This window comes from Gallus gallus, chromosome 7 (assembly GCF_016699485.2).
Source record: "Gallus gallus isolate bGalGal1 chromosome 7, bGalGal1.mat.broiler.GRCg7b, whole genome shotgun sequence".
Classification (NCBI taxonomy): domain Eukaryota; kingdom Metazoa; phylum Chordata; class Aves; order Galliformes; family Phasianidae; genus Gallus; species Gallus gallus.
Genome location: NC_052538.1, coordinates 30,102,643 through 30,119,460, shown reverse-complemented (window position 1 = coordinate 30,119,460; position 16,818 = coordinate 30,102,643). Strand labels below are relative to the sequence as shown.

Below are 16,818 nucleotides of genomic sequence, written 5' to 3'. Positions count from 1 at the left end.
CTCCGTCATAAATATACAAATAAATAACGTAATCCTTAAGGCCTGTTGCATAAGGCTACCTGCAAAGGGACAGAGAATAATTGATGAGAATTTACTGGTGATAGCGAACGCCGAGGTGTGAGGGGGCTGGCTGTAAAGGCAAAATGACGTAGAGGTAAACGAAGCACTGAAAGCGTCAAGAGAAGGGAGCGGGCTCTGGTGCCTCTCCGCTGCCCGCTGCCGTGGCAACGCGGTGTAAACGAAGCGCGGCGGGCCGGCCGAGCCGCAGGGATAGGGGCAGGGATAAGGACAGGGATAGGGCCCGGGCCCGCTGCCCCGCCGCCGCCCGCACGTCGCTCTGTGTGGAATCCGTGCCTCTGCCGCGCTCCGCTGCCAAAACACACGGTAAGGGCTGGCTTCGGTCTATCTCTAGAGCCTTTTCAGCTGTTACTTTGAAAGGTTTTGTTTGTTTGTTTGTTTTTTAATATTCAAAAAAGGGAAAGTTTGGCAAAGTTCAACGTATAACCCTTAACAGGCTCATATACTGACCCTTCTAATGAGTTATCTGGTGTTTAACATAAGGGGAAATCAAAAGTGCTTGCTTCTACAGCTGCTGTTCCACAGAATATTGGTTGTCCTTGGTCTCAGTACTCTTCTGCCTCCTCCTTTGTAAAGCTCCCATGGCAGTAGTGCCCGATGTCAGGGTGCAGCACTGTTTGGTATTAGCAGTATTCTTCTCACACACACACGCACAAAAGTGCCACGCAGAATTGTTATAATTAATTTAATCTAGGATAAATGGATGAGTCTCTTGGGAAGGCTGCTGCATGCTGAAGGCATGTTGTGTACTTTTTGCTGATAGAATGAGAAACAAAAGCCATATTCTTTTTCTGACTAGCAATAAGTGGCAAAATGCTGAATCCACCATTCGTTTCCAGTGACCTCTGTCGTGACTTTGAAATAGAACCATTCCTGAAGGACAGAGCCCTGAATGACTCTGAAGGACAGAGTGGCTACCTGCCATCTGTTGCATGCATCTTACCATTGGCAGCACTGTGATACTGGGCTGCTTTCCCATTAGAAGATCTGCTGAGGGTCCTGAGCTCAAGTGTGAAGGAAGAATAGGCTTTTGTGAAAAGACTAAAAACGGGTACTTATGAGCTAAACAAATAAGTAAACAAATCCAACCCCAAACCATTGCCAGCAGTAGTACCTGTTAGGAATAATTTGTATAATGAATGTTGAAAACGTTATTTACCTGTAGATGAAAAAAGTCCATACACACATTATTCATATTAGGTGCGTTATTAACGAGTTCTCCATTCTGGACTTCATAATCTTCCTCACTAGCATTCAGTAACCCTGTGTAACTCTAATGCATTCAAGGCTATCATTCATATATCTTTAAATGCATGTTTATTTCTGTGTATTTGTACACATATCTGACAATTTCGTCTGTATTTTTTCAACTGAGTTGTTTGCTAAATAGTAAAGACAATGGGAAACGTTGTAATATAGACACTAGCTGATAATATTTTCTTCTATTCATTTCAATTCACTGTGCTTAATTACATTATGTATTCTTGTCATTGGAGAAACAGAAGTCCAAGTTTTTCAGAAGGAGCCCCAAATCCAGAAAAAAAATTAAAAAATTGAGATTGATTTTAAGAATCTTTTGAGTTTCTTAGGAAAGAGGGTTGATGTGAGCTGCATTGTGGTTACAAAAACAGTCATCACTGAGACTTTGAGATTGCAGTGTACAAGTTGTTCTGTGCTCAGAAATTTTTTTGTTATTGATATCTTTTGCTAAGGAAGAGTTTTGATCAAATAAAGATAAACTGTTCAGATCTGGCTTGTTAAAGATATGTTCGAAATATAATTATCTTCTAAATGTGACCTGTTGACTTTCTGATCTGCTGTATATGGTTGATATCAGTAAAACAGTACTGAGAGTTTTCATTTCTTCATAGCATATGCTGAATTTTTAGCAATAAAATAGTGTTTGGACTGCTTTGGTTTGTATATTTGCAGGATGGGGCATTGGATGTTAAGTTAAATTACAAATCTTTCATAACTTCCAGTACTTTTAAAATACTGCTGTTGTCTTGTATAGGATCCCAAAATAATGAAATATGATCTGCTAGTTTGTGTCCATGGGTTGGAAATCAATTAATGAAATGTGTTCTCAGGTTTCAGGACCTTAAAACATCGAAGGACAGTATGTCTGAAAAGCAGAAAATTAAGGGGAGAAGCACAGAAGGTATCTAACCAATGAAATGAAATCTGTGAAATGGAATATATGTATCTGGAGAAGAAAAAGGACAACGTTAACTTGAGATCTTGTCATTTGTTAAAATTAAACATCCACCAAAAATAAGTAAATAAATACAAATCAAACTTAGAGTTATTTCTGCCTTTGAAAAGCCCTGAGATTTGTTTTGGTTTTAGTACTTTTTCTAAACAATTTGTCTACATTTTTTCCTTCTATTTCTGTTCCACTGAAGTAGGAGATGTAACTAGACTTTTTAAAGATGTTCTTTGCTTTTAAAAGTGGATTGAATTATTACACTTACCAAAATAAATAAAGTTATTTTAGGTTTAAGCATTCAAATGTCTAAAATTTACAACACAAAGTATATGTAAGTATTTTACTCAAACCAAATGTGCTCTTCTTTTTCCCCTGATACATCTCAATAATATTTTAATGGCCAATATTAAATGTACTTGCTTTGTATGACTGGTGAGTGAATGATGTGCAATGTACTAGTGTTTTATGCAATACAGTACTAATATACTGATGTACTGATGCAGGTCATGGAGCTGTTGTTGCTCTTCCAAACGCAGATAAGATAGTGGAAGAAATCTGTGATTCATACAAAGCTCTAGGAATAAATAGGTAAGTAGAATTAATATTTAATTTGTGGTTAGGTATCCAGAAGTGAAGACAAAGCAAGAATTAGTCTGAGCATGAAAAGATCTACTTTGTGCCAGATGTTAGATACAGCTATGAGTTGTATAGTGTTTCTTTCTTCCCAGTGTCAATCACTGATCCTTGCAGAGGCAGGATATTGCACTACGTGAACTAGTGGTTTGGTACAATATGAGAAATAACTTATGGTGTATGGTGTTACATCAGCGTTTGACCTAATTAAAAACAGACAATTGTCTTGCAAGCAGCTTTAAGATAGACTGTATTTTCGACCTCTTTGGATTTTCCATTCTTCAGAAACCAGATGGCAGAAATCTGAGTCTTGTCCATACAGCCTCTATTCTTGCAGGCAGGCCATAGCATAGTTTATAAATGACAAAGGCACACCACCTGGTCTTCATAATTCTTTTGACATACTTTCCTGATGATTCATAAAAAACGCATGCTGGAAGCAATCAGTTTTTGTCAATAAGGGGAAGATGGCAATATGTTTTCCTATTCATACTGTGTCTTTGTCTGTGTTGTTTGTTATTCGTTGTTATTTGTGATCATTCTCTGTCATAGCAGTTGGATGCTGCTGGGGAGAGCCAGAGCTTCCTAGATGGATCAAGAAAGAGAAAACAGTTTGGCATTCTTGCATCTTACAAGCTTCTTGTTCCTATTATTCTGAAATTGAATGCTTATTTGAACTGAGTAGGTGCCTTCCACTTATTTTCATGTTGTATTTTGGTTTTTGTTTTTGCCTTGTAGCCAAAAAACACAGACAACCAGACTGTGGCAGGATAAACAAGTGGCATGTTGTCAAAGTAAAAAGCAGTTAACGTTACAGATGGGACAGCACACCTCTCTACCTTTCTTGCTGAAGAAAGGGATCATAAGGCATGGCTTTGACTTCAGCTTTCTGCTACAGGCCTCATGCCCAGAATCCAACACTCCAAAATCTTGTCAGGATTTAGGTGCCGTCCGGATAATAAAAGCACATATGCAACAAAGTAAGTTCAAATTTAAAAGTCAGAACTGTTCAATACAGTTAAACATCACTATCAAGTTAGATGCTAAAGCCTTGGAAGTCCTTTTTCTTCAAACTCTTAATTGTCTTTTTGTTTGTTTAAATTCTTCATATTAAGTGGGCTTCAGCCATGTTGCCTGTCTTCTTCAATTATGTGTGTGTGTGTATTTAGGGAATGAAGGAGATAAAGAAAAGCATCATAAAAAAAGATGTTACAATTCCCATTACTCTGTATAATAAAACTGACCCCACATAATATACAGTGGAATTCTAGGCAGAAACAGGATGCCATCTCTTTCACTTTTTTTCCTCCTACTGGAATTAACTAATTCTTAATCGCATTAATTAGCTACTTGTTGAAGTCAGCAAACATCTGAAATCTAGATGAAATATTTGTTTAAATTATTAGAATAAAATATTTTTATATTACTGTTTTTTACTGTGTTTTATAGAAAGTGCAATTGTAACTTCCACTTTTGGTTATAGCAGATTTATAGCATAGTCCTGCAACCACACGTCAGACAAATGTCTGCTTCTCAGAGCCCTACAGTTTGAAATATTTGTGTAATGAAAATTGTAGTTTGTTTAACTTCTCACTAACATTAATGTGTTTTGATTTTTAAGGGTTTGATATAACAATACTAGAAAACAGGAACAAGAGGTCTGAGGTAAGATGGTATTATGTGTAAAACTAAACACAATTAAAAGTTTTATATACTTTGAAAACTTTAAAAGTAACGATACAAAAGAAGTCTCGGTAGTTTTCTCAGCCTGTTCTTCAGCTTTTCAGTTGAACGTCAAGTATTTTTATAGATGTTATGATATATATCAGCAACTGTTTGAAATAATATTAGCGTGATATCAGGGATTACTGAGAGCAAGGTGTTGGAAGTTTAAAAAAATAGAACCTCTTAAAATGGAAATACATAAGTTAATTTTAGGTCTGCAAATTCTGTGTGTTAGACACCCTAGCTGCTTAGTTTTGATGAATTTAGAAACAAAGCAAAACAATTTTATTGTGTTGATGGGTAATATAAAATTGAAGCCAAACTGACGATCAGACCTGACATTATGTGGTTGATTAAAAAAATATTTAACATGAAATTTTGTGAGAAGTGTAAGGATTGTGTAAGTGTAAGATGCAGGATTGTTGACTAAAAAAAATTTATAGCTTGTATATACTTGCAATCAAGCTTGTCATTTAACATGAGTCAGTGCATCACACCAACTGAGCTTTAAAAGCTACAGAAGATCAACTCCATGTATTTAGAAAAAAAAGATGATTTGGTCTTTAGAGATACTAATTAATTGTCCTTTCTACTAGAGACTTATTAAATCTGCTGTGTACTTTAGTGTACCTACTGCAGAATACAAAGGCATTCACAGGAAGTTCTGGCAGAAGTTCATAAAAAGAGCTATGGAAAAAACAAACAAACATTACCAACACAGAGGAATGTTTAAGAAAAATAAATTAGTTGATGTCAATGTAGTTTGATACAGCTTTTTTCACATCTTAGGCTCTGATGATTTCTAGAGCTTATCATTTGGGATTTACTGAGCATTCAAACTAAAACCATGCAGACTAGACAAAGCTTTCTGAACTGTGAATTTCAAAACAGTGCTCATTGCTTTCCCTGGCACATTGAAACCTCTGCTCGTCCTTGGAATGCAACAAAAATGTCTTGCAGATTGCTAGCTGATGTTGAATATAGACATGCAGATGGGTACTCAGAGCATATGACTGCGTAATTATTTCTCTTGCATTCATTTGCATAAAAATATAGGCTTATTAGAGCTTATTTTGTCCCCATTTCCTACATAGCAAAAAATAGAAATATTTTCAGAAAATTATTCACACTGTTCATATGAATAATCACAATAAAGTATTTAAATTCTCAAATTTTTTCTCTTTCAAAGATGTGCAGCAACTTTCAAGTTATGGGAGGGGAAAAGAAGAAAGAAGGGAGGGAAAATAAAATAAATCCTAAACACAACAGGCTACTGCATTAGCTGCTATATTAAAAAATGGCTTTTTGGTAGTCAACTGTGTGACTTCACTGAAAAAATGTAGCACAGACTGTGGTATTTTCTAACAAAATGCTATTGAGCTGAATCTGTATTCCATCTGACATGGTTTATGAGCTTTTCAAGTCTACATGAAGAGCTACATGTTTAGAATTACAGTAATGACTTTTAAAACTAATAAATAATTTATAAAAATTGTTTTTTTTTTTTTTCCATGGATGAAATAGCATTCTGTTATAATATTACAGCTTCTGCTTTTTAAAAATTGCTTCTATGAGATCTGGTTCCATTGGGAATATAATTTCTCCTCTAGTACATTTTGGAGGCTTGCATACGAAGGGTTTAAGTGTCAACATGAGAGTTATGCTTTCATTCACTGAGAGTGCACAGCAAGAAGGAAATTTTGTCATGATAAACTACTGACCAGCCTTTGAATTCATGTATCAAGCATGCTGTATAGCATAACACATAGTTAAGAACTGATGATATTATTTGTATGTGTGGCCAAGGCTTATTATTTTTAAATTATGGATAGTGACTTGTGTCGTATAGCAAAGAATCCCACTTTCTATACCACAACAAAATGAGGAATAATTGTAAATCTGAGAAAAATAATGTATTTTCTCAGTGTTTTGATATTATACTTCATATTAGGTTAAATATAGGAAAATGTCAAATAAATACATCAATATATCCTGTTCTGATGTTTTGGTCCTTCACCCGTTTAGTTCTTAGTGATTAGATTTTACCTTTGTCTGCTGTATAGTACATTATTAATTTCTTTTTTTTAATGGAAATTACAGTTCCATTTGCCACCAGTGACATTTCGGCCTATAAGAACAATTCATCTTGCTCTTCTAGACAATATTTTCGTCAATAAGCACACCAAGATCAGAAATATTTGGAATATTATGAAGTCTATTTCTCAGCCTATAAAATCGGCTACTAAATTTTATCAGTATCAGTTAGGCAATATAGTAAAAAGACAAGCTGAAAAGTCCTCAGGTGTGATTGTGGCTACTACTTCTGAGAAACTCACTCCAACAGAAGGCCTGTACTGCTTCAGCAAGAATAAATATTGTAAGTTCCCTAACAATAAGAAAGAAGAAATTGAGAACAATTTGAAATGGACAGAAGCTGGGGTAGCTGCCAATACTGAAAAGAACAACCAAAAGTCTCAGTTTTCAGTGGCTTGTGAGAATGTAGATATTATGACCCAAGACAGTTTTTGTGATGCTAGTCTTTTTTACCTGAGCTCAAGCAATGCTGTGAAAAACTGTGGAATATTTACAGCTCTGTGTCCTGTATCAAAAAGCACAGATATTTTAAGAGCTGGCAAGAAGGAAGAAAGAGAGGAGAATTCCTACAGAACTGGTATAGAAGAGAACATTACAGACACGGTGCTGCACTGTAGACCATGTGAAGATGCTGAGTGTGTCCTCTTCATGCTTGGTGATCGTAATTTAGATTCTTCATGTAAAAATGAAGTGATTGAGTCCTGCCATGTCTTAGAAGATAATTCTGTAGCTGCAGTAATTCCTGGAGAAGAAATGCGAGATGATTGCTCTGGAAAACAAATAGAAAATAATGTTTGTCTTCTCAAATTTGAAATGGAAAACAAAGCAATGTCAGAAGTGACTGCAAAAGGTCAAAGTGAGCTTGTTCCTGTTGCCCATGTTACTTTCTCTGAACAAGAACTACCTAGGAAACCACACGCTGCTAAACATCCTTCCAGAAAAAGGAGCACCATTCGTAGCCTGCCTCCTCATATCACCCAGAGCTTCAACATTCTTGCTCGCAAAGACAATGACAAAAGTGAGATAAAGATGAATAGAAACAAATGTTCATCAAAATCAAAAATGAGTAGCAAGACAAGGACGCTTGAAGGCTTAGTTGTTTCTGATGAGATTTCCGTAAAACGTAATACACAGAAGATGAATGCCAAAAGCAAGATTTTTCCATCTTTGCAACTGCCGTGCATGGAATCTGAGACTTTCCTGAAGTGTCAAAAAAAAATACCTCAAGCCAACAAATATCATTTTCTTCAGAGTTCTCAGAAACTTAAAAAGCAAAGTTGTTCCTGCAGTTGCAAAAATCTTGTTATCTCAAAGAAACCTGTTACTCCACTTTCTCTACAATATGCACAATCTGCTTCAGATTTTGTACAGCTGAAATACAGTGATATGTTCAAGAAAATAAATTCAAATGACAAAGGCCCGGATGTTTATGAGATGTTTGGAACTCCTGTCTATTCCCATGTGCGTGAGCTTGATCAACTTGAGAACAGTTCTTACAGAAATGCTTGTTCTGCTCCACCTGGGCGATGCACTGCTAGCACCTGCAGGTCTACCTGCAATAAAAGAAGAGACAGCAGCCAAATAAGAAATACTCAAAAGAGGACACATTGTAAGCCAAAGAAGACCGTATCTGTCACTAAACAAAAGCAGAAAGGCTTACGTGCAAACAACAAAAGTATTGAATTGAGTGGTAGCAACACAAAGCAAGATAATGTAATATCTTCTGGTCCAGATTGTCAAATACAAACTCCAAGTAGCATGACATTGTTTCATGGAGACACAGATCATCAGCTTATAGTTTTAGAAGAACTTTCACGATCAACAAAGCCAAACAAAATTCTTTCAAATTCAAAGTTATCAACTATTAAAGAAGCCTCTTTGGAGCAGTCTCTAGGCAGTCAGGATCTATCCAACCATCAGATAGCTGCTTCCTGTAGCCTGGATCTTCTTCAGCTCAATGATAAAGACTACACAGAATGTGCTGCTCCAAGTAACATAACAGCAGACCAGAACATTTGTGTACCCCAGTACATTGTGGATATGAATGGCTGCAAAAGCCTGGAATCAGACCAGGCCTCCTTCAAGACTATAAATCAAAGAGAAGCATTGCCCTTTTCAGATAGTCAGGAGTGTCAATTTCTTAGAAACAAATTAAGTCACAGTTGGTCATACACACCTCAGAACAGTATTTTGGCAAATGAACTCACTCAGCCTTCAATGATTCAGACAACAAATGTTACAAGCCCCAGTTTCCAGACAAGTCAAAACATTTTGTCTTGGGCAGGTAATAAGGATGTAACTGATGAGTTGCTTTGTTGTCTGGCTGCAGAATTTCTAATGCTTGGAGATAAAGACATCAACTCTTCAAGAACAAAACATGCAGGTTCTAAAATGCAGAATACCTGTACTAAAGAAGAAGGAAACATAATGAACAGAGATGGAGAAATAGTAGATAATGATCTAGAGAAGGTAAGATTAAATTTTTGTAACTTGCTTGCTCCTTTAAGTGATGCTTCAACGGAGTGTTGGATGAAAGATGAGTCTTTATGTTAACTCAATAATCAGTGCTTAACTAAAGTATTGGTAATATGTGCTCATTAATGATCAAGTCTCTTTTCCTTGGGCCAGCTGCCCACTGGGCCTTCCCATGATAGACGGGATAGATGATGATGGGATAGATAGAGATAGATGATGGGATAGATAGATGATAGATGATTCCCTTGATACTGATATTAGATGCTGCCTGTCTGACACGGGCTTGATGGTACTTAGGCATGACTGACATAGACAGAAAGATTTAGATGCTGAATCAAGTAAAATTGAGAAATTATAATGAAAAAAAAAAGTAGTTGGTTTAACTACAAGTACTGGCTTATTGGCTTATTAAATGGCTGTTTTTAACATTTAAGTAATGTTTAATTAAACTGCAAGCTCAGAAGACTTAGTTGGATTCTGGCCCTCACTCTGTGAAGAAACCTTGCCTACTAATGACCTTACCTGCCAGTACTGCTTCTCCTTTACCCTCTTAGGTTTTCCATTTAAATTAAAAATTTACAAGGAAAATTAATTCACTATGTTTTGATACACTTTCTTATGCTTCTGCAAATACAAATGCCAATTATACCTCCATTAATACATCTAGGGATCTGTGGCTGGGTGCAGTAATTATCACTGTTGAATTTTTCATTTTGTTTTGTTTTGTTTTGTTTTGAAGCAGTCTTTTCTTGTGAATTCCCCTCCAAATTGTTTTCATGAGGCTTGGATTATATGTGTTACCTAGGGCAAATTGATTGTCATATTACCCTATAACTTTAGCTGTATGACCAAAAAATAAAATAAAATAGTAAGTCAATACATATTCTGTTCTTTTAAGAGTTCCTTCTGCCTGGCTTGCTTTCAATGGCAAAAAAAAGATGGCATGCTATAATCTTCAGATTGTTTACTATTGTGATAAATACTTGAAAATATTTATGTAATCCTAGGTAGCATAGCCATTGTAGTGATGTGCCAGGCAAGGATTATATATATATAAATCTGTAGAAAAGATTCATGCCAGGTGAAAGTTACTGTCTGTAAAAAAGTAACGATAATATGAGGCCTTCTTTTTCCTCCTTTCTTTTTCCCCACACTACCCATCGTGTTCCAAGCAGAGTCACAGAAAAGCCTTTCTGGCGTCAAGTGAAGAAAGTGGACTGCTGAACTTCGAGGAATCTACTCAAGTACCAGGAAGCAATTTAAATAACAAGGATACTATCATGTGGACAAGAGGTGAAGTCCTTGGAAAGGGAGCCTATGGCACAGTAAGTTGAAGTCTCAATATGCTAAGGGATGTGCTGGTCATCTCCGAGCTATATCTTGCCTTATAAATGACTACTTTCTTATTCAATAAATAACTTAAATATTTTGCATTATACAGTGAGACATGACATATGACAAAAAAAAAAGTATTTAAAATAAGCAATCATACGCTTTAATTTTGTGTTTCATTTTAATAAATGCTAGCTTCATTGTAGGTATACTGCGGTCTGACAAACCAGGGACAATTAATAGCTGTAAAGCAAGTTGTTTTGGATACGTCAGATCAACTGACTACAGAAAAGGAGTACCAGAAGCTGCATGAGGAAGTTGATCTTCTGAAGACATTGAAGCATGTCAATATTGTAACTTATTTAGGAACTTGTCTGGAAGACAACATTTTAAGTATTTTCATGGAGTTTGTTCCTGGTGGTTCAATTTCCAGTATTCTTAATCGTTTTGGTCCATTGCCCGAAATTGTCCTTTGTAAATACACAAAACAAATTCTAGAAGGGGTTGCATATTTACATGACAATTGTGTAGTACATAGAGATATCAAGGGCAACAATGTTATGCTCATGCCAAATGGAATAGTAAAGCTAATTGACTTTGGCTGTGCCCGGCGTTTAGCTTGGGTCAGCCTCAGCGGCACACACAGCGAGATGCTCAAGTCTGTGCATGGGACTCCATATTGGATGGCGCCAGAAGTTATCAATGAATCTGGATATGGGAGGAAATCAGACATCTGGAGTATTGGCTGCACAGTATTTGAGATGGCAACAGGAAAACCACCACTGGCTTCCATGGACAGGATAGCAGCCATGTTCTATATTGGGGCTCACAGAGGACTGATGCCTTCTCTACCTGATCGATTCTCTGGAACTGCAGTGGACTTCGTGCATGCATGCTTAACCAGGTATGTAGTTTTTTAACTGAAAGTCTTTATGAAATGAATAGCAAATTAATAGCATCCTTTTACGTATATCTGAAGATCAGATTTTGTCATTAGGGAGAAGCATGTTATTTAGTGGGCATGGCAGTGGCCTCAGAGGCAGGAAGCTTGAATTCTAATCTCTGGATTAGAATTGTTATGGCATTCTTCTATGTGAACCATATAACAGTAACCAGAAAAACTGTTGTCAGTAAATAGCAACATCTTATATACTTTGTCTCAGAGAGAATAGTATTTAGAAGGTAGTTGGAATTAAAGTAGAAGGAAATACACAGGTAGAGTTTTTAATACAGTACTGACCTTATAAAACAAACAATCAAAATAAAAACTAAAAGTCAACAACAACCACCAGCAGTAACAAAAAACTCATGTGTGTCTATAGTGGCAAAATTTTACTATATCATCTTATCATGCAGCAAATGTAAGTGACTCCTTCATTCTTTCTTTTCCATTAGTTTATTATTTAGGAAATCAGCATCCTTTATCCTTTTTCCTGTTTGCTTTTGAAATAATAATATTTAATAATATTATTAAATATAATTTAATAATAATAATCAGTCCAAACTGATGGTTAAAAAGGTGCAAACTCCTTAGTTCTAAAAATACTGTAATTCCAAATGGCCTCGTTAACATCAATTATGTTGATTGGAGATGACAGAATAGACTGACAGACACAAGTTCAGGCAAATAATTGTCACATTCCTTAAATCCATTTTTTGTGCACTTGAAACAGCCAAATTTACAGAATTATTCTATGTTTTGGAAAGATTTTAGTGGAAGAATGATTTTTGTAATTAATTATTCCACTTTTATAAGTCATAAATGTCAACTATATCTTCCATAAGTTCTGCCATCCTCTCTGTCAGCCTTATTAAAATAAAAATAAAAAAATTTAAAAAACAGCCTGAAAAGGACTAATCACTGGAGAAATAAGAGAAAAATAAATGGCTTAGTATGCATTTAGCTCTTAGAAATAATTACATACCGTGCATGCACATCCATTTCATGTACTGATTTTTCAAATCCTCAATGCAGAGATCAACATGAACGTCCTTCTGCTCTGCAGCTGTTGGACCATCCCTTTGTGAAAGGAAGACAGTGAATTGTTCAGAACCCTTGTCAAGTGAGTATACATTTTCTATTATAAAATTTTTTTCTGCTTGTGAAGAAGATCAGAACAAACTGAAGTTAGAAGTAACAGCAGAACGCTCTACAAATGGGTTGTGTAGACAATAAGTCTATTTTTAGACAGTGCTTAACATATTTTGTCACATCTGTACTCATTAGAATGGGCATTCATTCACTATAAACACAAGGCCACACATTTTGTTGTTTCTGAGGAGATTCTAGAGGGAAAAAAAATCACTATCACCAGCACATGGCAGGTAAGGTAAGTTGGGAGTGCCGATTTTCTGTAAAAGCCTATGGAACATGAATGGTATCAGCAGAAAGCTTTACGGATGCAAAAAGCTTTGTGGCAGCTCCTCTCAAACTCATAGATCTGAGTCTTTAAATGTGTCTGTGAAGATGCTGTTGAAACTCCAACCCATGCAATTATGTTGGCATAAAACATACTGAAGTTGTTGTTCAGCTAGATGGGCCTTTTAATTGTAGCTGGTGAATTGAAAAAAATAGGTTGTACACACATACCAATCCTTCTTATCCTTTTCTGTAGAGGTTTATCAACCACAAGATACTGTGGTGATAATGACAAGAGATACCCAGCTGCACACAGATGTACCTTTATTAAGCTAACATCAAGGTAATTTCCTAGTCTCTCTAGAATTATGCAACTGAGTTTTCAGACCATCTTTTCTTTATCAATGCATGGCACTTTATGGACAGTTTTGGGCTGAGGTTGGAAGGGACAGCTGGAGATGGTGTATTCCAACTGCACTGCTTAGGGCAGGGCTGACAGACGCAGGTTGCTCAGTTAGTTGTCCTTTGGCTTTTGAGTATCACCGAAGATGGAGACTCTACAGCTCCTCTAGGCAACACATTCCAGTGTTCAAATCTCCTCATACTGAAAATAAAATCTTTGAGCAGACTGTCTTGTATTTCAAGTTGTGCCCACTTTTTCTTGTCCCACCACTGGATAACACAGTGGACTCTGGCTCTATCTTCTTGACTGCCTCTCATCAGGAACTGATACACATTGACAGGATTCTCTCAGCTGCCTTCATCAATCCAACTGACACGCTATATTTCTCAAACTTCTGTTGGCTGATACAGAGCAGCAGAAGCATAGGAGCATTACCTTTCTCTCGTTTGCAAAGGCCGTAAGGTGCCATTTGAATCACTAGAGAAACTACTACTAATTTTCAATGTCCTTTACCTGAAACAAGAGAATAAATTTTATTCTGAGTCTTGAACTGTTTTGAGAAACACTTGAGTGAGCACCACATAGAGGACATAGAACAGTCTTAGTATGCACCACTTTACAGGTAGTTACACTAACTAGCTACTACCTACTACTAACCGAATGCAATGAGAATAAATTTGAAAAATATTATGATACATTAATAGAAGATGATGCAGCTATTAGCATTTAGACTGTCCTCTTTCTGGTGGGGCTTCTTTCTCAGTACAGTTAAGATTTTGGGAGAGTAAGACAGAAAACATGGTGAACTTCATGATGCTGTGAGTGGCTAGGTTCTAGGAAGAAAGCCCTCGAACTTCTAGGGGCTGAGCCCTCTAAAGTTAAAGGCCCCGACTTCTTCACCAGCAGCAATATAAAAAATGGGTGTTTCACAAAATGGAAAGAAATAAAGCAACAAAAAGTTGGTTTGTAGAAGATCAACTTTCTGCAGAGCGTTAAACTCTTCAGTTACTTAAATAGCTTTTAAACCTTCTATTATTTCAGTAGCCTGACTTCAGAAAGCTATTTGGTCTAAATTTCATAAAAATGAAGAGAAATCAGTACTTCTAGCAAAATTCTTTATTAATAGTTTCTGTAGGTATGATGTCACATAACAATAACAGAACATCATGCCAGTATAAAGAGAAATCTTAGCATTACAGAAATCTTCAAAGTTTAAACAGTTATCAGTCCCACTTTGAGGAATACCAGCTGGTCCTCATGTCAAAATCCATGGTAACTTGAGCATCTTCACATTAAATTACCTTGCTGAATAAAGGTAGAAGCCCTGGCACATGAACTCGGGTAGGATGTACATAATTCCATAATGTATATTAATTCTTCTAAGATTAAGGTAATGTCTCCAAAAAGGCTGCAAATAAACATGAGTTTTTACTTAGCATGAAGTGATATTGAAATGAACAGGGAAAGAGTGGGAATGCTTTATGACATGCAATTAATTAAAAATGTTCAGAGCTATGAACCTCCTCCTTATACACATCTTATATTCAAAACTAACATCCTCTGTTAAAGTCTGAGTTCCCTACTATTCATGCTAGTAATTGTTACTTAAGAGTCTGAGTGTAACGGTTAGTTCAGCTAATTAAACTAAAGTTAATTTCCATCTTTTTAGTTAGCACTAAAGCTTGTAAAACCCAAACCTGAGAACTTTACCAAAATATGAAAGTGAATTTTTGCTTTTGTTTAACCAGATTTAGAGAAGGAGATTGTTGTCTAATGCCAGTACTTGCAACAAAGATTCTTTAAGCATGCTTGAGAACCAGGGTTATGTGATTGCATACCAGCCCTGTGCTCAGCACAGTGAAACAGTCATATTGTTTTAGGGCATGTTGGGTAGCTCAGCTGGGTCTGGCATAGTAGAACATTCTACAGACAAGTCTGACAACTGCATATTTCTTACTTATGGAGATTAGAGATTTTTCACATCAGAATCCAGATCATTCAGATAACCCGTTAATAAGGAAAACAGTTGAAAAACCTTAAATCCTTTATTTTTTGGCGATGAGTAACTCTGAAAAGGGACACACTTGCCTTATGATTTATTGTATTTAAGGAGGGCAAGCTTTTTTTTTTTTTTTAATGTACAGCACAGTATTTATTCCTAAAACTGTGGGCCAGAAGCAAGAGAGAGGTGAAGAATGCATTATAAAAAGCATGCAGGCTACCAGGGAGCAGGTACAACTACTCTGTAACACCAAGATTCCTCAACATTTGGAGTTAAAATTCAAGCATGTGAAAGCACGTCCCTTTACCATTTTAGAGGATACCTAATATTTATTCTATGCAATAACATTTAAAGCTCTGAGCTGTCACTCAGGAAAATGTTAGCTTTCTTAAGACTTGCCAACCCAACTATTCTGCACTGGTCTCAAAACTACAGACACCAATGACATCAAAATATTCCTCTCAAAATACATGCACTGATCTTTTTCTCAAGAACACAGACATCAAGCTCAGAAAACCCACAATCTTTAAGATTCAGGCTCAAAACTATAATCATCTTGCACGCCTTTCTCACAAAGTTCGGCAGGAACTGGTGCTATTTGCTACAACCCTATCTCAAGTCCAGTTCTTGCATACAAGCTAAAAAGATCAAAATCTCTCCTGAGGAAATGATTCCAACCCCCAGAGCAGACTAATCTTTTCTCCCCTATTTCCTAAAGGGACCCATGCCACGAGGCAGCTTCAGAAAGTGAGGTTTACAGGTATTGCCAAAACAGCCTCTCAACTATGGCAAGAAAATTGGTTCAACTTGAGTGGGGGAACATAGAGGAATCAAAACCAAGTACTTCCAACTTTAACAAGTGAAGATTATTGATTTAAGTTCATTCTGTCCAGCTCTGCAGGATATTCCTTCTCCAGGAATGTCATTCCCTGCAGCAACATGGAGGGAGAACTTCTGGCTCTCTCCTCCTGTCCCCCGAAGTGTAAGGAGTTAAATATTTCAGAGAAAGGATGGATTAATTAGCTAGCTCATTTTATAGTAACTTGAAAATCTTTTAAGACATCTATTTTTAGATCTCATTATCAGTTTGTGTATTTACAACTACAATTAAAGAAAGCAAACTCATTGTTTCCTCAATCCCCTTCACACAAAGAAGACTAGGAACCTCTCCATCCATGGTCTTACAAAGAGAAGGTTCCTGTCACTCCCCTCTTCCCCTCCCACTTCCCTCCCCTGTGCCATGAAAGTAACAAAAAACCAAAGCAGTATCAATCACGGCCAATCCCTTTACAATTAAATTACACACAGGCAGAGTGTGGGAAAAGATAAATGCATCTCTTCAGATGCCATAAAACGTCTAGAATTTGCCTTTGTTGTGTGCAAATACTATTTACCATGTGTTCCTAAACCTGAGCACCATACACTGAACGAAACAAAGGAAATACATTATACTTCAAACTTAAAGTAATTCACTATTTGATTGATTTAATGGAAAATACTATTTTTGC

The 16,818-nt window shown here is 36.5% G+C and overlaps 2 protein-coding genes across 14 annotated transcripts in view; one reads left to right on the top strand and one right to left on the bottom strand.

Moving 5' to 3' along the window:
* Positions 1–16,818, top strand: part of MAP3K19 (mitogen-activated protein kinase kinase kinase 19) — a 37,399-nt gene that overhangs the window by 838 nt on the left and 19,743 nt on the right. For 2 of the 4 annotated variants that reach the window (XM_025152332.3, XM_046944129.1), the window contains exons 2-9: positions 2,169–2,239; positions 2,791–2,875; positions 3,659–3,900; positions 4,542–4,585; positions 6,746–9,208; positions 10,390–10,539; positions 10,753–11,450; positions 12,522–12,609. In XM_025152332.3, the coding sequence (XP_025008100.2) occupies positions 2,169–2,239; positions 2,791–2,875; positions 3,659–3,900; positions 4,542–4,585; positions 6,746–9,208; positions 10,390–10,539; positions 10,753–11,450; positions 12,522–12,588 (3,820 nt within the window). In that variant the 3' untranslated portion in view covers positions 12,589–12,609. Of the gene's footprint in view, positions 1–266; positions 385–2,168; positions 2,240–2,790; positions 2,876–3,658; positions 3,901–4,541; positions 4,586–6,745; positions 9,209–10,389; positions 10,540–10,752; positions 11,451–12,521 lie in introns of those variants that run through there. The other 2 variants (XM_040704277.2, XM_040704276.2) reach the window with 2 other exon arrangements.
* CCNT2 (cyclin T2) overlaps positions 14,407–16,818 on the bottom strand; it is a 27,823-nt gene continuing 25,411 nt past the window's right edge. For all 10 annotated transcript variants that reach the window (XM_004942989.5, XM_422134.8, XM_025152354.3 and 7 more), the window contains one exon: positions 14,407–16,818. This exon is cut by the window's right edge. The gene's annotated coding sequence lies outside the window, so the exon portion shown is untranslated.